General features: G+C 41.5%; 1 protein-coding gene across 2 annotated transcripts in view; it reads right to left on the reverse strand.

The window, feature by feature from the left end:
• Positions 1 to 21639, reverse strand: part of LOC111873681 (paired box protein Pax-2a) — a 407427-nt gene that overhangs the window by 314273 nt on the left and 71515 nt on the right. The window contains exon 3 of one of the 2 annotated variants that reach the window (XM_023868600.2): positions 16253 to 16282. The exons of the other annotated variant lie outside the window; for it this stretch is intronic. Coding sequence (XP_023724368.1) covers positions 16253 to 16282 — 30 coding nt within the window. The remainder of the gene's footprint in view (positions 1 to 16252; positions 16283 to 21639) is intronic. 2 annotated transcript variants of the gene reach the window in all.

Below are 21639 nucleotides of genomic sequence, written 5' to 3' on the forward strand. Positions count from 1 at the left end.
TATAATATATAACAAATTGTCCTAATGGCCTTTCATGGAGACGCAGATGCGACCTGGAAATAAAGGGGTCAGTGGTTGTCTGGGCGGGGCAGAGACCTACTGACCACAGCGTGGTCCGTTCGCCCATCCAGTAACCAGCCATTTTGTTCGCTGTGCTATGTAGATTTTATGGAATTACTATTAATATTTCAAATATTTCGAATGTGTTTCTGAACAGGCTAAGTTTTACTTGCCCTTAAATTAAAACTTGTCCCTTTCTACTTGTAATTTCCACAGCAGCAAGGCCATAATTCTATCTACTGATATTTCTTCATGGCAGACAAAATTATCTAGGGCTGTATGTAGCAGTAAATTCGCCGTTTTGATTAAATTTACCCCAAAATCATCCCACCCATAAACCTCTGATGGACGTGTTCCATTGATTTGGAGACCAGGAATACATAAAGGATTTTGATGAAATAATTTGAAAAGCGACAACTACAACTACAAATAGATGAAAACAGAGTAGTAAGATGGATATTAGGAAGATTTTTTTAAATTCGCTTAGTAGGGGGGTAGAGTCGAACTTGGTCCACTCGGCACGGCGGCCACTGATTCGCCTGTTGTAGCCTGCCCCGGGTGATTATGATGATGAAGAATTTTGTGGAATGAAGATTGGCAGGGGAAACCGAAGTACTAGGAGAAAATCTGTTCCAGCGCCACTTTGTCCACCACAAATTTAACTTGACCACACCCGGGATCGAACCCGAGCCGCCGCGTTGGAAAGCCAGGGACTAACCGCTCGAGTTATGGTGCAGCTTTTATATTAGGAAGATACTGTGGCATGTGACCAGACAGAGAACACCTTTCTTATAGTTCCTCTGTTGTTGCATGACCGTTTAGAAAACACAGTTTCCAGCGGTGCTATCATTTATTGCGTTGCGTGAAGTATTCCATTGTTGCGTCGCTGTTTACTGTGTCACAACCTAGTAACGGACGTGTCTCCTGATGAAACTATTCCAGCCTTCAGTGAACATGCCACAATATTAAGCTGTATGACAGCGAAACAGAGATGAGAGTGATCTCTTTATTCAGCAACAGTAAGATGACAGAGAAGAGAAAAGGTTTCTGTGTACGTGACTGTTGATCCAAAGTTGTAGAAAACTTGGCCTATCTTAAACACAGCGCAAGAACACAACAGCTGTAGGACATACTACACTTTACCTCACATGTATTCCGTTGACTGACGCTAAATTTCACGCTCAACCACGATTTCTTCTATCCTCAGCAGATCTTAAGATACGATCATTTAAAGATAAGCTTGCATAAATTCCATTTTTAAGAACTCGCCAGCTTCCAATATCCAAACGTGATCTGCCTTCTGAGTCTTGTCACACGGCGACATGAAAGGAGATTCAAGATGGCGATATGACTGCTGAAGGTGCTGCTTGGTTGTTATCGACTTGATATATCGAACATGTCAATCTCGATATACGGCGTAATCCTGACACCTACACCTCGAACAGTTACAAGAGATACAGTACCGTCATACTACTGCTAGAGTGTACTAAGTACTTCAAGAAATACAATTTATCCCTTGATAATACAGTTCTTGAAGGTGCATATTAATATCTCATTCATATGCAGTTCCTGTAAGTCGAAAATAGATGAGATGGACGAAAATACAGGGCTGAATAATTCAGGAGAAGAGTCCATTTAAGAAATATATTTAGAACTGTAGATGTTCAAGTGAATAATGAAGAAAATTGTGTAAAGTCATTCAAGGTAAAATATAAAACGACAATGGTATCCCTGCAACAGGCGATGGAGGCCTATAGGATTGTGAGACGTCGAAGCTCTCACATTCTCTACATAATTGGCTCAGAGATGGCGGTGAGGTTGTCAGCCTTACGCGCCGGCCGTCCTTTACCCCACAGAAAGATTCGTGGTACTCATTTCTATTAGAGGCTCAGTCGAGCACAGGGTCATAATACGGCTGGGAGGTTTAGGTCAATTTGAAAATTTAGAGACTTCATCGAGAATAGAACCCTGTAACACAGTGCCTCAACCAACTACGATAACGCGTGCCCCTGAATCGTTAAAGGAAATATGTTTATGGTTCCATACAGCAAGGAATATTATCACCATCTATGTGCCTATGACATTTTCAAGGAACATCGTGTGATATGGGGATACATTTAAATTTTCTTTTACTGCTAGTGGGGTGGGACTAAGTCCCTTGTACTGCGGCCACTTCTGGCCAATTGTACCAGCCCCAGATGATAGGTGAGGGTAATTGTGGAGCAATTGGTGGAAAGAAGATTGGCAGGGGAAACCGAAGTACTGGGAGAAAACTTGCCCCAGCGCCACTTCGTCCACTACAAATCCCACTTGACCAGACCCGGGATCGAACCCGAGGAGCCGCAATGAGAAGCCAGCGACTAACCGCTTGAGCTATGGCGCGGCCGATACATTAAATAGTTATACCGCCAATTTTGTAATAGGGAATTCCCAAACACAGCAGTGGTTACATGCAGCACAGATAAGACTGTAACGGGAAAAATAATCCATAAATACTACAATTTAAAAATAACTTAGATTATTAAGTGTTTTCACTGTATGGATATCACGCCTGACCATCTGCTTTTCACTCCGCGTTTCTGTACAAGTCTATTACTTGCTACCAGTGCCGAAAGAGTTACACATATTTTTAACTTGATATTGAGTCCTCCTCTGCAAGTTTCTTGATATTTCCGATTTGTAACCATTTTCACGTGAAATAAATTCCACTTTATTAAAGGCTACAATTAACGTTTCCATATAAAACAAATATTTAATCAAAACGCCTAATATGGAGCAAATAAGATTGTTAATATATTTTGACTTATTTTCTCCATTCAAAAACGGATGAGCCACAAAAACAGCCGTTGCTAAGTAACACACGCACGAAACAATAGAACAACGGACAGAAATCCTGGGGTTTCGGAATTTGTCCATCGTCCGGATTCTAAACAAATAAGAAAAAACACGACGTTTCGAAAACTGGATCTGTTTCCGTCCTCAGGTGAGGGAAGACACCCACTCTGTTGGGTCCCTTAGAAAGATCTAGCCTCAGTCACTGGACTTTGTGTTTTTTATTATTTATTTAGAATCCGGACGATGGACAAAGTCCGAAAAATCAGTATCTCTGTGTGTTATACACCATCGTCAGAACCTTATAGTATCTAATAGAACAACGGGTTTATGTTCTATAACGTCACTTGGTGACGTTATAGAATATTACAAAAGCAGGGTTTTCTTTGCATCCGTGGTTTTAGTCCGCAAGCAAACTATACCGACCGAGCGACCGCCGCTTGTCGGCGAAGTTAGTGCCAACTTTAGTGGATAGAGGGTGTCGCGTGGTCAGCACAACGAATCCCCAAGCCCGTTAATTTCGGTTTTCTAGACCAGAGCATCTATTTCCTTGAAATAGCTCCTCAATTATCCTCACGAGGATTAGTGGACCCCGTTCCAGACCCACTACTTCTCAGAAAATCTGGTTAGCGCCGGGAATCGAACCCGAACCTCTGGATCTGTAGCCAGGAACTCTGATCACTAGACCACAAAGGCGGTCCATGATAAATTATAAATGTTACAAAATCTTAATACTTTGCTCCATAACTGTTCACAAGTGAATTACCAGTACACTTAGTCTAAAATTACACTGAAATAAATGTTTGTACATATTTCATTCTTGACTTCAATAATCCTGTATTCCAAAAACGTATTAGACACGGACTGTTAGAAATATGCTAATTTAAGGGCTGTAATAGTTTTGTCATGATCATTGGTAAAGAAGTTTATCCTGCGGCAGTAACATGAATTTTGAAGTGAACTATAACATTTCATCGTCATATCGAGTCTGCGCTTGGGGACAAGCAACAGCAATGCTAGAGCCGTGTGTTAGCTACTTCCTGTTCCACAATTAGTCGAACTGGCCCGAGAACTGCTTAGAAGCGTTAATGAGTACCTGAGTAAACTTACTAGGAATCTGGATAAGATACAGGGTCGAATGAGTGAAAAGTGAATGTTACCGCGTGTAATTATACAGCCGTGTTCATACACCTGATGATGAAACATGTAGTGATAATAAAAAACGTATAGTGTAGTCCTTAAATTAACTCTACTATTACTAGGAACATTTTAATTTTTTTCATCAGCGAAACGTTTGTCTCCCAGTTATGAACCGTTTCCCGCGACAAACACTTCCCACCGTAAACAGGAGAAATTTCTTTATGAATTTCCCTTGCATTGAGTCCTTTTGCCCACAAAAAATAATCACAATAGAACTCTGTTCTTCAATAGTGTACTCCTTAAGCAAGGTCACCATTTTGACTACTGAAATCAGCCACTGAACATGCGCATGCGCGTCTGTTATCTAGACTGTCATGAAGCTGGACTGGGCTGCTACCTAGTGATACACAAAGAAAACCTATTGCACATATTACAGCTCTTTTACTTCCATTTGTGACCTATTTACTGAGTCCTCTTTGTATATTCTGACGTAACAAATGAATTTATTAAGACTTCAAGGAGGTATCTGAGCGTCACTGCAAACTAATTTGCTGCGGTGTGCTTTTCTGCAGTAGAAAACTGCGCCTCCCAGGCAAGTTCCAAACACTTAATCAGGTAAGGTGTGTCATTTTGCCAATTACATATCACAAAGGGCGGCTGCATTGTGGCAAGAATAGCGTGGTAATATTTCCTCTTTAATGAAGCGTTTCTAATTTTGATACGGTCTTCATTTAGTCATAAATAAAAATTGTATATTGGGGACGGAATTATATGAGCAGTCGGACGCCGATGTATTATTTGAGGAAATAAGTATTAAAATCACTCACTATTGCTGCGGGACTCACGACCATATTTTACTGTCTCAGATTCGAGACTCCCCCAACCTGGAGGACTCCCTCAGATTCGAGACTCCTCCAACCTGAAGGACCAGTATTTATATCCCTCAGAGACGAGACTCCCCCAACCTGGAGGACTCCCTCAGATTCGAGACTCCCCCAACCTGGAGGACTCCTTCAGATTCGAGACTCCTCCAACCTGGAGGACTCCCTCAGATTCGAGATTCCTCCAACCTGGAGGGCCAGTATTTATATCCCTCAGATTCGAGACTCCCCAACCTGGAGGACTCCCTCAGATTCGAGACTCCTCTAACCTGGAGGACTCCCTCAGATTCGAGACTCCTCCAACGGGGAGGGCCAGTATTTATATCCCTCAGATCCGAGACTCCCCCAACCTGGAGGACTCCCTCAGATTCGAGACTCCTCCAACGGGGAGGCCAGTATTTATATTCCTCAGATTCGAGACTCCCCCAGCCTGGAGGACTCCCTCAGATTCGAGACTCCACCAACCTGGAGGGCCAATATTTATATCCCTCAGATTCGAGACTCCTCCAACCTGGAGGACTCCTTCAGACTCGAGACTCCTCCAACCTGGAGGACTCCCTCAGATTCGAGAATCCCCCAACCTGGACGACTCCCTCAGATTCGAGACTCCTCCAACCTGGAGGACTCTCTCTGATTCGAGACTCCTCCAACCTGGAGGGCCAGTATTTATATCCCTCAGGAACAGGGTGGCCCAGTTATACCACCAGGCACTGGGTTCCCTTTTCATCGCCTACGACTCGCGGGGCTACTGTAAAGAACTAGCCTCCACATCGTTGGGCATCTGCTATCAATCTGACACATTCTTGACCATGTGAGTGAAGGCCACTTTATATGCATTACTCTCAAAATTCTTTAAGAACGAATACACGAAATCATTTATAACCATGAACAGACTAATCAGTTCTGGGTACGCACAACTGAGTAGATCCCTTGGTCCTCATAAGATGGGAATTCTGATGTATGTAAAGTCCATCTGGTTACTATATTCGGTTCCCAGGACCCTAAGTGCTTGGTTCTTCTTGGAAAAACCCATGCAAGATTTGTACAGAATTTGTATTCAAACTGCCCTACGAGTGTTTTGCCATAAGAGAGCTCACAAAATGTTAGGCTCTTTCCAAAGTTAACATTTTAGGGACTATGACAAATGAAATTTAGTTTTCGCTTGAAAGAAACAGATTAATAATAACAAGGTGAGGATCCCAAACACCAAAGTGCGTGTTACATATAAGAATCATGTTAATATGACATAAAGGTATCCGCAAAAGAACGCATTTGGACCCAAAAATGCATAAGAAATTTAGTATTTTAAAGGTCAGTAATACAGTTACCCAAAACCTTTTTAACTTTATTTCCTTATTTGAAAAAAATTAAAGTAGGCTTATGAGATTACCTTGCTGTGTCTTTGTATCCGTCTGTGTCTGTTGCTAGGCAACGGGTCGTCTGTTTTTGTGTCTGTCGCTCCCACCGTCAATTTTTTTTTTCGTTTTATGTATGTATGCGGTCCGTATTCTTCCCAGAACTTCTTGTTCATATTGCGATACGTCGAGACTTGTGACGCCTCACATGCGGTACCACGATCCTGTGTCTTTTAAGTCCCTCAATCACTCGCACATCAGTTCAAATCGATAGATCTGTCGGTTGCGTTATGTTAAGAGTAGAAATTGTATTGAATTTATCTGACTACAGGTTCTGAGGGGATTTGTGATGTAAAAATAAAGAAATGGTGAAACATGGAAGGAAAATATTCACTACTTTTAACTATAAGCAACCTACTATTTTTACTGTGATGACATTTTACTTAGTGAGTTTGTAATCCAATCTGAAAATGTAAGGCAGCAACAAACTCCGTGGTTTCAGCCCGCAAGCCAAGTATACCGACTGAGCGACCGCCGCTTGTCAGCGAAGTTAGTGCCAACTTTAGCGGATAGAGGGTGTCGCGTGGTCAGCGCAACGAACCCCCACGGCCGTTAATTTCGGTTTTCTAGATCGGAGCCGCTATTTGCTTGAAACAGCTCCTTAATTATCATCACGAGGCTGAGTGGACCCCGTTCTAGACCCACTACTTCTCAGAAAAAAATTCTGGTAACGCCGGGAATCGAACCAGGACCTCTGGATCTGTAACCAGGAATTCTGACCACTAGACCACAGAGGCGGTCAGGGCAGCAACGTATGTTACAGGTATCACTAAGATAATCCGAAAAGTTCCTGTTATGAAATTTTAATATTCAACTCTTGGTTTCTTTTTCTTTTTCGTTTCTTGAGGTGGGGTGAGAATTAGTCGACTTGATACGTCGGCCACTAATTGGCCTATTGTACCAGCCCTGGATGATAGATAATGGTGATTGTGGAGCAAACAGTGGAATGAGAGTTGACAGAGGAAACCGACGTACTCGGAAAAAAAAAAATCTGCTCTAGTACCACTCTGTCCACCAGAAATCCCATATGAACTGACCTGAACTCAAACCCGGGGCGCCGAGGTGGGAAGCCGGCGACTAACAGCCTGAAATATGGCACTGCTTTAAAGCACCTCTAGAGCAGGACATGTGAGGCATATTTCTTCGACATCTCTTTTAAGATAAGACCAAATTTTCCAGTGGTCCTTTGCTATAAAGATTTCTAATACATATTACATGGAAATTTTGCTTGTCCCATGAGTTTTGCATCCCTGTCCCTCATAATGTTCATTCTTTAACCGATGAATCACTACAATAATTTTAGAGATTTAGGAAAATTTTTGAAATTCGGTTATACTGAGACTGCCTTTAAAGGGCTCCAGCGGCTGCACAGCCAAAATAAGATGATTTTGCTTCTTAATTACACGTGTAGAGAGCAATTGCTGAATTATGGTTAGTGGCAGGCGCAATAAGCTTCTTTTTTTTTTTTCCTTTCGTCATCCATAAGGAATACTATTTTAGTGCACTGTACACAGGGAAACGTAGAAATGAATTTCCCATAAAGCAGACATGCCACAGTGGAACAATGAATATGATTAGCAGTGGGCAGTATGTTACACTATGCTTTAACTCGCCAGTTGATTATCGTGATCCTGCGCACAGAAGAAATCAACAGCGAAAAACGTGATATGGAATTTCATTAAGATCAATATCCATAGATTTGGTTCCAAACTGACTTGCTGTTTGCCCTCACCCTTCGTCGAAACCAGAGACAAAATACGTCACACTTCAATATAACAACTGATTAAGTCTCGTAATAAGTTTTCAAGATAATTTCTAAATACAACACACCTGCTGTTCTTATATACCAAGCTATATATGAGTTAGAAGTAGTGGAGAGAAACCTCCATTAGTTCTAACACTCTGTCGCTTTGTCCGTAGCCAGTATTTACTGGGTAAATTTAAGACGAACTGCGCAGGTGATCTGCACAAAATGGTGGTGTGAGGGAATATATTTTAACTCTGACTGGAATCAAGCTCTGGTCGTTTTACTATCGGTCATTATAGCTAACTAACTAACTTCATGGCGTTAAGCCCTACTACAGAAGCTGCCAGTTGTGAAGCTATTCAAGACCCTCCGAAAGTTTTTTGGAACCCGAAATTTCATTACCGTGTTAACAAGAGTCATCCACTGGTCTCTATCCTGAGCAATAATAATCCAGCCCATACCACCCCATTCTATCTCTCTGTAATTCATTTTAATATTATCCACTCACGCCTTAGTCTTCCTAGCGGTCTCTTTCCTTCTGGCTTTCCCGACCAATACCCATTCGTGCTACATGCCCTGCCCACCTCATCCTCCTTGACTTGATCATTCTAATTATACTTGGAGAAGAGTACAAGTTATGAAGCTCCTCATTATGCAGTTTTCTCCAACCTCCTGTCACTTCATCCCTCTTCGGCCCAAATATTCTCAACACCCTGTTCTCAAACACCCTCAGTCTATGTTCCTCCCTTAATGTCAGAGACCAAGTTTCACACCCATACAGAACCACAGGCAAAATTGTAGTTTTGTGTATTCTAATTTTTATGTTCTTGGGCAGCAGACGAAAAGACAAAAGGTTCTGGACTGAATGGTAGCAAGCATTACCCGAGTTCAGTCTGCTCTTAATTTCCTCCTGGATCAAATTTTGATTCCTTACTGCCGTTCCCAAATTATAATGATTGAAAAAATTACGATTGTAAAATTTTTAACTAATATATCCAAGTAACTGGCTGAAGAAGTAACAAATTCCTTGTTACATCATATTTATGGCCATCCTAACAGAACAGTACAACATTTGTCTTCATACTTGTCACGTCTGAAACAATTCGTGTTTTGAAGAAAGCAGTCTTCTGGGATTTGGCACCGTGTATATGTGGTGTTAACCGACGTTTCGGAGGAACGTATCGTCTCAATCTTCAGGGTAGAAGAAGAAATATAAGAAATATGCAAGCGAAGAGACCGTGAGAACCGGTAAAAGCAGGCTGTTCTCACGGTCTCTTCGCTTGCAGATTTCTTATATTTTTTCTTCTACCCTGAAGATGGAGGCGATACGTTCCTCCGAAAAGTCGGTTAACACCACATATACACGGTGCCAAATCCCAGAAGACTGCTTTCTTCATAGTCACCGCCGTGAAAGCCTCAAATCTTACAATTCGTGTTTTGTTCGTACAAAATAACACCGAAACCCTGCTACTTTATACAGTAAAGTGCTCCTAAGTCACAGGTATAGACCCACTCGCTGAAAAGCCTAGTTTTAATGTAAATGTAAGCGATATTACGCCAAAATTTCAGTTCCTGAAAGACAATTTCTGACTTCAATCCCAAGACATTTCACGGCAGTTACAGTAGGAGCTTAGCGCCTCCTTAGGACACACTTTCCAATATGATCACTATTTTAAATGGCTTCAGAGATTAAAACCACCAAATTAAAATCAATCTGAACAGATAATATAGAAACAGAGATATAAACAAATACGTCACAGAAACAGGCGATGAGGGTATGAGATACATTAAAACATTACAGGGTAGAAATAATGAATGAGAATTTTTTATACATCCTATGACTTAACATTTTTTTTTGTCAGAGTTCAGGCTTTACGAAGGTTTACAACTCATATCGTGCATGGAGAATTGGCTTCATGGGCAAAGCGTTTGGTGGAGTGTAGGCAAAGCTGCCTATGCAAATCGCGTTATGCTTCAATAACTGTTAGGTAGTTCATTCAGAACGAAGAGAACGAGAGAGCTGAACATACACCAATCTACTAAACCTTTCAGAATCCGAGCAAAATTATTTTAGAGAAGTTCACTGAGGAAAAAGAGTGACATTCCAGAAAAGTTGTAGCATAAAACATCCATAACCTCTCGCTGCATGAAGTGAATTCATTCGACCCTAGAGATATCAACAAATCCTGTCTCACTCGGTGAGCGCATGCGTCAACCGTCGCGTTTAGGATTCCTTTGTGATTCATAGAAGAGTTATTGGTGGGGGAAAGAGACTTATGTTGCTTGGCGACTGAACGGTGATAACAATATCTGAAGGTAAGGAAGTTAGAGTGACTGAAGGAACTACATAATACTGCATAATGAATATTTCTGTAAATTTCACCAAATGTTATTAAAATTATTACGTAACAAAAGATTAAATAACAGAAAATGTAGCAAGGATAACGAAAGAGGAAATTAATACAATGTTATGGTTGTATAGACCGCCTCTGTGGTCTAGTGGTCAAGGTTCCTGGCTACAGATCCANGATCAAATTTTGATTCCTTACTGCCGTTCCCAAATTATAATGATTGAAAAAATTACGATTGTAAAATTTTTAACTAATATATCCAAGTAACTGGCTGAAGAAGTAACAAATTCCTTGTTACATCATATTTATGGCCATCCTAACAGAACAGTACAACATTTGTCTTCATACTTGTCACGTCTGAAACAATTCGTGTTTTGAAGAAAGCAGTCTTCTGGGATTTGGCACCGTGTATATGTGGTGNCTGTGGAGTAGTGGCTCTAGAACGGGGTCTGCTCAGCCTCGTGAAGATAACTGAGGAGCTATTTTAAGGAAATCACGGTTCCGGGCTAGAAAACCGAGATTAACGGCCATGGGGATCCGTTGCGCTGACCTCTCGACACCCTCTATCCGCTAAATTTGGAACTAACTTCGCCGACAAACGGCGTTCGCTCGGTCGGTATAGTTCGCTTCCGGACGCAAGCCACGGGGTTTGTTTGCATGATTGTACACCTTTGAAAAAATATATTTTGAGAATTTATGGGTAGACTGGAAAGAGACTATTAGGAAGACCAAGATGTGGGTGGGTGGATAATATTATGACATGAGTCCCGAAAGCCGTAATAGTGAAATCAGAGTGGACGTTTATTGCTAGGCAACGCCTCGGTAAACACGTTCCCGGGGTAATGAATAATCAAGCAACAATTAAGTTATCGTTGGGATAACGGTGGAAAAGTTTTCTGTTGGAAGTCGAATGAGCCCCAGAGCCAGTCTGGATGTGGAAAAGAGAATGGAGATTGACAGGGGAAACCGAAGTAATCGCAGAAAACCTCCCTCAGCGCCACTTCGTTCACCAAAAATCCCACTTAACCAGACCAGGGATCGAACCCGGGCCGACACGGTGCGAAGTCAGCGACTAACCGCTTGAGATTTACCCAGTACCTTTTCTCAATCTTCCAATCTGTCAAATGGGCCTACTGGCTCTGTATTTGACATAATGCACGCAAGTCTGCGCACGAAAGACACGTAACCCGCAGTGTCCTGTAATTATGTGGGAGTGTACGCTGTGGTTAGTGTTCCTACTGGTGACCCCAGAAGGAAAAGTTTAGTTCACGTTCTGACGGTCTGTTCAAAGCGATGGTTATCTTCAGGATGAATCCAGAAAATCATTTGATTTCATTAAAAACAACAACAACAACATCAGACAGTAGACCAGCAGCAACAGAGCACAGAAAACATGACGCCAAAACACTTCGGCAGATGGCGAGATAGGAAAGCAGGCCAAGAGTGTGGAGTATTATAACTGACCTCAATTTGACCCTGAGTGTACGGATAATTGGAGAAAAAGAGAGGATATAAAAGTAGAAAACAGATTATTTTATAATCAACGTATAAAACCTCGCTTCCTACTCTAGCTATATTTTTCAGAGGTTCTAGCACTAGAAAAGGGTAATAATTGGACAAAAGGACTTAAACACGTAACAGCTTTATGGCTTCACCGGCACAAACGTGGAATTACTCGGAAACCGTCACATGCTTGTTACTAGATCAATCTAGATACTATATTGGCAATATTGTTTCGCAACTACGTACAATGCCCGGATTTGAACTCCATCTTCAGGGTCAAAGACCCCTATTGGTATTTGATTAATCGTTCTTGGATCTCTTTCGTCATGGCAGTTCTACGTGAGAAACAAAGGGAGGAACGCTCAGAGCGCCGCTCTTCCGTTTTGTGTGTGTTTAGTGACTTAATGAAATTACGCAGCTCACTGTTCAGGTGTGAGAGATAAACAAACGGAACAATTGGTTACATTAATAGTTTACGTAGACGAAAATGCTGTGCCACAGCCCAGGCAGTCAATGTCCGGTTCCTCACAGCGGCGGCCCGGGTTCCATTCCAGGTAAGGTCGCGTGGGATTTGTGGTGGACAAAGTGGCACTGGGGGAGGCCCGGAGATATGGACTAGCTCACTCGATTAAGGACAACTGAATAGGTTTCACCCGAAGATGTCCTGGTTTAAGTAGAAATAAGACGATGGATAATGTCCACAAACGTAATATTTGTACTTTTTATCTACATTTCTTTATCTTGACAGAATAATCTGAAAATTGTGAGCAATTATTTACAAACAAGAGCGAACAAAAAAATTTTTGGATTTGCGGTTATCACAGCGGTAATCATGAGGATTTCTGGGATATAATGACGTGTAAGGTAAGTGTAAAGCTACCCCTGTAACAGGCCGTAGAGGCCCATAGTGTTGTGAGACGTCGAGGCTCCCACATTTTCTAGACAATCAGATCACAGATGGCGGTAAGGTTGTCAGCCTTACGCACGGGCCGCGCTTTACTTCCCAGGAAACTTATTTAATTAATTCCTGGTACTCATTTCTGTTAGAGGCTGAGTCGACCCCAGGGCCATAGTGCGGCTGGATGGATTAGGTCAATTAAAAAATCCACCTCATCTGGACTCGAACCTTTGACCTTCCGGCTTGTAGCATAATGCCTCAACCAACTACCGTACAGCTTGCCCGCCCAAAAGCAGAGTACTCATTTAAAAAAGCTGTTACAGCCGCTGTATTGTATTCTGAGCCATTCGAATCTAGTTCACGTCTCAAGTCTTGTTTATTTGTGTTCCATTTTAATATTACCCTTCTACGCCTTACCTTCATTTTTACCGGCTAACATTTCTTACGCACTACTGTAGGCTGTCTAACTTTATGAATTTATCTGTGGTATACAAATTCCACTTTTACATGTCAATTTATCGAAATTAAATCTATACTTTGTGAGAGTGCCAGGAGTTTGTCTCTGATCATCTCTAAGCAGACGAGTAGTCAGTTTCAAAACAGATCTAATTCAACCTATGGCTAATACAGTAATTTAAGATAGTACCATTGTGGAGTATATATATAGACATGTCCAACTTAAGTACCCATCACCAGCATGGAGAAAGCTGCATTATTGCGCGAGGAGTGGGGTGGGGTTGTGTATGAAATTGACTGGGTATGCCTGTCACTTAGTGGGGTTACATGACATGCCTGGTAAGGCAGCTTCCTTTCATACTTTGTGACCACAAATTGAACAAGGCGTAAATACTTAAACCTTAAAATTGAATTAAACTAATCCGTCAAACTGCTTTAACTTCTAGGAAACAGAGTTTCAAGGAAAAGCAACTGAGAATTGTGCAGTAGGAGATGAGTTTTCTATGGACTTCTAGGATTTATAGCAGGTTTAGGAGGTATTTTCTCACACGTTAGTTAGCTGTTTATCTGAGATTTTATCAGGTAAATATGTAATAACAGCTGTTTTATGTATTACCTCTTCGCCTTATACGCTAACGGCCATGTTTCTACACGCTGAACGAACGCTCGTATATCGATTTGGATTTCTTACATAAAAAAAATTGGAAATACATGCTGTAAAATATTGTCATATGATGCCGAAAGTCAGAATAGTTGAGCCAGAGAAGATGTCAATTGCTAGGCAACGGCTCGGTAAACAAGTTCCAGCGGCAACGGATACGCAAGCAATAATAGAGGAATTGTTGGAAACGATGTTTTCTGTTCTGTCCGTAGAAAGCGATTAAAAAGAAGGGAACTAGTGAATTTGTGTGTACTACCCCTTGTGTAGGTGGGTTCGAATTCCTCCACTGTAGACATGCGGGTCGCAGGAGAAGACGAAAATCGAACCCAGTGTCTGGGGGTGTAACTGGGACACCGTGTTCCTGGGGGACGAGGACAGGGACCTGGCCCTCCAGGTTGAGGGAGTAAATATGGTCATGAGTACCGCGGGACTCGGACCCGAGAATGACTGCACTGGCGAGGACCGGCAGCAATCGTCTGGTATAAAATTGTGTGTATTCTGTTAAAGGGATCACGTCGCTTCCATCTTTAAGGTCTAAGCATAAGCCAAGCAAGAAAGCAGCATCAAGCAAGTAACAAGCAGTGCCTACATCATCAACATTAATCTTCATGTCTACAGAATTCTCTTTTGTAAAGAGAAATCTACTAAAATGTGTTTCAATTTCATATTACATCTGAGTATATCAAGTAAATAATTAATTAAGCTTATGTATTACAACGGGTAAAAACATGTTTGCGAGATTCACTCGCCTAGTCGAGGAATTTATTGTCGTTTGTGACCTATAACTGCATTCACAGACGCCTGCTACAGTCTGCACTGGACACCATCCTCAGCCAGTTTTTTCCAATATGCACCCTAACGCTATTTCTTTAGGTTCAATATTAATATTGTTGTCCAACCAATGTATGGATATATGTGTCGCTACCCTACATAATTCAGACTAAAAGACAGCACTTATTTCTTGTCACACCGCGCTTGCTACATATCATGTACGTTCAGACAGAACTGGTTTCTTCAGCTTAAGATATCAGATATGGGACACAATCTATGACACTCCATATGACGTAATATTCTTCCTCCTACTTTTTGCTTGTTTTCTGTTCTTCTCTCTCTTCTTCTCAAGTCAAAATATTCTATGAAACGTGGCATATTGTAAAGTTTACAATTTACAGTAAAATCATAATAATACTGGGAGCATAAGGTAAATCAGCGCATTAATATTGTTCTTGGGCCGCGCCACAGCTCAAGCGGTTAGTCGCTGGCTTCCTACGGCGGCGGACCGGGTTCGATCCCGGGTCTCGTCAAGTGAGATTTGTGGTGGACAAAGTAGCGCTGGGGGAGGTTTCCTCCGAATACTTCGGTTTCCCCTGCCAATCTTCATTCCACCACATTCTCCATCATCATAATCACTTAAGGAAGGTACAATAGGCTAATCAGTGGCCGCCGTGCCGAGTGGACCCAACTGGACTCCACCCCCCCCCCTAAGCGAATTAAAAAAAATAAGGCTGTTCGTCTCATAGCCAAATAACCAGACCAGTAATTTTTCCAGATATATTGTCTGCCGTGACCAACCCGGATTATATTAATTTAAATTTTATTCTAATTTGTTCTTTACAGCATTCCTGCAAGTTATTTTATTGTATGTTATTTTTAACTTCTGAATTCTAAAGCCAAATCCAAAGAACATTAGCAGAAAAGATATATTTCTCCGTCAAAATCCTGAGTCTGCCGATAAATTAATTTGTTGTAACGATGACTTTAATAATTATAAACAGAACAATAATAACCAGAGTAAAACATGAATGAATGTGAGCGGGAATTTACTCTGGACGAAGAATGAACAAGAGCGAATATCTCTTCCTAAATTATAAGGAAAATTGAACCAAATTAAAAAATACAGGATGTTCAATCAAGGAGGAAATTTCGCAACACCGCTGACAGGGCATAACATTCTTCACAGATTGCTGTTGTAACTGTAACTGTGCGCGTTTTCAGCGCTAATGACTCATTCTGCTATCAGCAGTTACAGCAGCAATCTGTCAGTAATGTCGGGGCCTCGTCAGCGGTGTTGCGACGTTTCCTCCTTAATTGAACACATTGTATATGCATTTACAGACTGATGATTCTGCGTTTGTTTGCTGCATTCTGACTTTAACAGTAGAGAAGAGCATAAACATCAACTTTTAGTGTGTTAAAAAACTCTGTAATATAAATAAAATGTTATGGGTGTTAGTGGTCTACAACTACAAATCTAGTTACCAACAACCAAAACTAAACGAATGTGAAAATAGTGCATTTGTGAACTCACCCTCTTGGTTGATCCCGTGCCCGCCTTCCTCTACAAAAGGAAGAGAAACAAAAGACTGATAGAGAAAACTCTCCTTCATGCAGCAAACGCAATACAAAGTAGTATTCTTGTGTGCACAGCATTGGAAAGCGGTGCAGACTATGTATAGTAAGGGCACTAAATATAGCGTGAAAAATCACCTCAAAATCACTCATAATGGGAAGCTGGCCGTCGCCATGTTAGCTCCGTTTTACTAATTTCAAAAATACAACTCACGATTTTCCAATTTTACAACCACATTTGCTTAATTAGTACTTAGAACATTTCATGTACTCTACATAAAGGCGTGACAGACCGTAACAAATTAAAGTCTTAATTGGTATAACTAGTTAATTAAGAATTTAATGAATTTCTATGTACCTATATAAGTAGTAGATGGGCTTAATTACTAACTAGTTAACTAACGAGTTAGTTAATTGTCCAACTGACAGCCAACTGCTTGGTACAGGTATTGACCTCCACGGTAAGACCCTAATGCAAGATTCGAAGATTTCAGGGATAAAAATTATTAATTTTTTTTCGCGCAATAAGCCTTGTGAATACTGAGTTAAGAACCGACGTTTCGGAAAACTCTATCTCTATCATCAAGATCAATGTAATGTCCGTCCTGATGAAAGAAATGGAGGGGGGTTCCTGAATGACTGGCTTTAAAATCAACGTTTACACGGCTGACCGGCCGACAGATTTCGGTAAAACAGATCCATTACTCTTGGCGATTTTGAAAACAAGTATCCACATGAGTGAATGTATGAGGCCTAGACGTTTAATTAAAAAAAACATTTAGAAGAATTCCGCCCTCTGGGATGTGGCGCCGTGTATATTTGTATGAACCGACGTTTCGGAGGTACGTATCGCCTTCGACGTTTCGGGGGTACGTATCGCCTCCAACTTCAGGGTAGGTTGCTCCTCGCTCGAGGATTTTTCTACTCTGAAGATGGAGGCGATACGTTCCTCCGAAACGTCGGTTCACACAAGATCAACACAGAGCAACATCCCAGAGGACGGCATTCTTCCTAGTCACTGCCGTGAAAACCTAAAAAATTACAAATATTTTTACGTCTGCAAGCAACTGGTTTAAGACTGTGATATACGTGTAGACGGTTTGTTAAAATATTAATACAAGGGGCGTTCAAGTTCTAAGGTCTCCGATTTTTTTTTTCTCAGGACTGGGAGCAGATAGACACATGCGGTTTAGTTTAAAATACGTGTGCAGTCTTTGTGAATGCGTGACAGAGATGGCAGCACTGTACGGCACGTAATAACAATCATGTTGAAACATATGGAATTTCATAACTTAAGGATTTCTCGTGTAAATTATTTAAAAGATAGATAATTCTGGTATTGGTCGCTGATTTCATTTGATATAAATGCATCTTCTTCAGATTTCCCAGTATGAGTGATTTTCTCTTAAACCACAAAAATAGTGATAACACTAACAACTAGACATTGTCATCAATACAATTATAAGACAGAGTTAAATTACTTGCAATAATATATTCAATATTCTTGGAGATAGAAGGGGAGGGGGAGAGTGCATGAATAGAAGAGATCAACCAATTAGATATAAAATTTTAGAATCAACTCCACCCGCTATGCAGTATCAGCACAGTGAAATAAACGTTTAAAATATTACTGTGGACAAAGAGTGTTACAAATTTCCATTAGGCTCAATGGAAAACGTAGATTGAATTCAAATTAAATTAATTTTAATCACATCAGAGAACTATAAGTAAATATTATAATTAGGCTCAATGGAAAACGTAGGTCCAATTAAAAATAAATTAATTTAAACAACAACAGAAAAGTAGAAGTGAATATAAACACAATGGAACACAAAATATAAAACATTAAATGTATATTTTATTAAGATTAACCTTTGCGTAGAGACGTGTATCTGTGTGAACGCGTGTCTATGCAATTTATGTTTATCCACAACAGCATATGGACACTGTCTGGTCGCCTAGCAACAATAAATTTGTTTCCAAAATAGATAAATAGCAAGTCAAATCGCGAAGTGACTGTTCCCTTTTGCGGTGTATCCTTCTCAGAGACGACCCATGGGGTTACAACCACGTGATCTAGCGCCGTTCAGACGCAATCAATTCGCTTCGAAATGTGAAAAAACTTGAGTCGTGCTGGTGAATTTATTCTACGAGTATATCACAGACCACAGCCGGCTCCTTTACGGCTGAACTACTGTCAACTGGACGAACTGCGGTAACCCGCTCACTTTTGTGGAGCGTTATTCATAGCACTGCGAAGAGCATTTGACTTGAGTGGCAGCGAGTACACTCAAGTACGAAAGTACAGTTACCGTTACAGATTTACTGCGGAAACTCAGCGTTTCTCCTGTACTAAGCAGAAGTTATGGCCGCGCCATAGCTCAAGCGGTTAGTCGCTAGGTTCCCATCGCGGCGGCCCGGATCTGGTCAAGTGGGATTTGTGATGGACAAAGTATCGTTGGGACAGGTTTTCTCCGAGTACTACGGGTTCCCCTGCCTATCTTCATTCCACCAATTGCTCCACAATCACCCTCACCTATCATCTGGGGCTGGTACAATAGGCCAGAAGTGGCCGCAGTACAAGGGACTTAGTCCCACCCCACTAGCAATAAAAAAAGGACAAGTTAGTTGTATTTTTCTCTTTACTTTCTTGGAATGGCGTGAGACTGAGTCCACTCGGTACTTCCGCCAATAACCAACCGGCCCCGGATGACAGATGATGAGTGAGGAGCAGTCGGTGGAATGAAAATTGGCAGGGGAAATCGAAGTACTCGGAAAAATACTGGCCCAGTGTCACAAATCCCACATTACCTGACCTGGATTCGAACCGAGGCCGATACGGCTGGAAACCGGCGATTATCCGTCTGAGAACTAAGCACAAACTCGCGGCAGGATGAAGGTGTTGAGGTGATATTGGTTATTCGTTTTTTACTAGGATTCTTTTTTAGCTACTCTTCTTACAGAGTGCCGAATCAGTGAAACCTTAAACAAACTTACTTACTTATGGAGCTGAGCCTTTCATGATGAGCCGCCAATTCTGCAGCTACTCAAGAATTTCCCACCATTTTATGAAACCGGAAAGTTCATTACCGTGTTCACAAGAGCCCACCACTTGTCTCTATCCTCAGCCAGATCATTCCAATTCATACCATCCCATTTTATCTCTCTAAGATACATTTTAATATTGTCCAACAACCTTCGCCTTGGTCTTCCCAGTGGTCTCTTTCCTTCTGGCTTTCCCACAACTATCCTATATGTATTCCTCTTCTCCCCCATTCGTGCTACATGCCCTGCCCTCCTCATCCCCCTTGACTTGTTTCTAATTAAACTTGGAGGAGAGTACAAGTTATGAAGCTCTTCTGACACCACAAACACAATGACAAAATTGAGGATAATTACTGGAAATTTTAGCTGAAATATCTGGTTACTTGCAAGATATGACAACCATTTGCTGTATCTCGAAATGACTTACTTATGTAGCCCTGCATTTGAGAGTGACGCGGCTCTTATGAAAGTTAAAGAACACAGAAACCTTCGTGTTGCAAAGCTCTGCTTAATGTATCATCCCGTACCCTGCCTCAAACCACCATTACCAGCAAAACACGTGTGCTCATCAACAGAAACATTATGAAATATTGAGTCGTAAGGCAAACAGGTTAATTTCCTTCAACTGGTCAGATCGATAAATACGGTCCATATTAAGTCATCAATCCGAAAACATGAGATAAGTACGAGGAAAATCCAGTTGCTTCCAACTGCGAAGCTCATAGCTGTTATTTTTGTTTTCTTCAGTGACTTGTTTAGCACGGACATGCGCACAAGCTTTCCCAGAACTATGTTACAGTTATTAATTAACCCAATAATTCGATACGTGGAGCAGGGTTTCACGTGATGCCCTCACGGGTGGTCAGAAGTTCATCTTTTGAGGTTCACTGTACGCTGAGGAGAATCACACGAATTCGGTCCACACCTTCACACACTACAACTTCAGACTGATTTAAACAATATCTTCCCCACTGAGACTTGGTCTACCAAGTTGCCACTTCCCTTCTTATCCGCATCTGTCAGCATCATCCTTTTCGATCTGATATTCTTAGCGACGTTCAATGAAGATGATCACCTATGTGCTTTAGCGGTCAGAGTTCTTGGCTACAGATCCAGAGGTCCCGGGTTCGATTCCTGACGCTACCACATTTTCTGAGAAGTAGTGGGTTTGGAACGGGGTCCACTCAGCCTCGTGAGGACAATTGAGGAGATAATTGAATGGAAATAGCGGCTCCGGTCTAGAAAACCGAGATTAACGACCGTGGGGATCCGTTGCGCTGACCACGCGACATCCTCTATCCGCTAAAGTTGGCACTAACTTCGCCGACGAAGGGCGGTAGCTCGGTCGGTATAGTTCGTTTGCGGACTAAAGGCCACGGAGTTTATTCAGTGAAGATTGTAGTAGTCATTTATTATTACTACGTATATTGATCTATCCGTTCGTGATCTTCGTGAATGTCATCCGCTTTTCGGTCAATATTTGGTAGCTCCTTTAGGGCCTTCGCTGTAGCGTAATTGGTTGAAGCACTAAGCTACAAGCAGCAAGGTCGCGGCTTTGATTCCCGATGAGGTCATTGGGTTTTTCAATTTACCTAATACTTCCAGCTGCGATACGCTCCTGGAGTCAACTCAGCCTCTAACAGAAATGAGTACCATGAATCGTCCTGGGGGTAAAGGGTGGTCGGCGCGTAAGGCTGACAACCTCACAGCCATCTGTGAGCCAATTGTATAGATAAAATGTGAGAGCCTCGACGTCTCACATATCTATTTGCCTTCACAGCCTGTTACAGATATAGCTTTACTTTTTACCATTAGCTAACGGACTGCTGAAATATCAAGCTATCGAACTAACAGAATAGTTAGGGAGATAACTAATCAATTAACAATCTAGCCATTAACAAATGATTTAACTTGGAAGTTAAATAACTAATCACTCAATTAAGCAACTAACACAATAATACAAGAGATTAATTGAGTGATTTATAATTTTCGGAATCTCTAAAACAAAACCAGAATTAAGTGACTAACATTAGGGTTCATAGTTTTCTTAGAACATCTGAGAGATTTTCATTCGGATATTATAACCGTTCTGATCAAAATGGATCGCTGCTTGCTCTACCCTAAGTCAGTCCAACTATATCTTACATATCTGTAAGATCAGCTTGCATGTCAGTAATCTGAAGTTCGGAGAAGTTCATGGAGGTAGGCCTAGGCCCACTGGGACTTTAGTGCCAAGGGGGGGGGGGGAAGAGGTAAAGTTGTCCTTGTGCTTAACTAATTAAGCACTGCGCCATGAAGGCA

Source organism: Cryptotermes secundus, unplaced genomic scaffold (assembly GCF_002891405.2).
Source record: "Cryptotermes secundus unplaced genomic scaffold, Csec_1.0 scaffold1651, whole genome shotgun sequence".
In the NCBI taxonomy this organism is placed as follows: Eukaryota; Metazoa; Arthropoda; class Insecta; order Blattodea; family Kalotermitidae; genus Cryptotermes; species Cryptotermes secundus.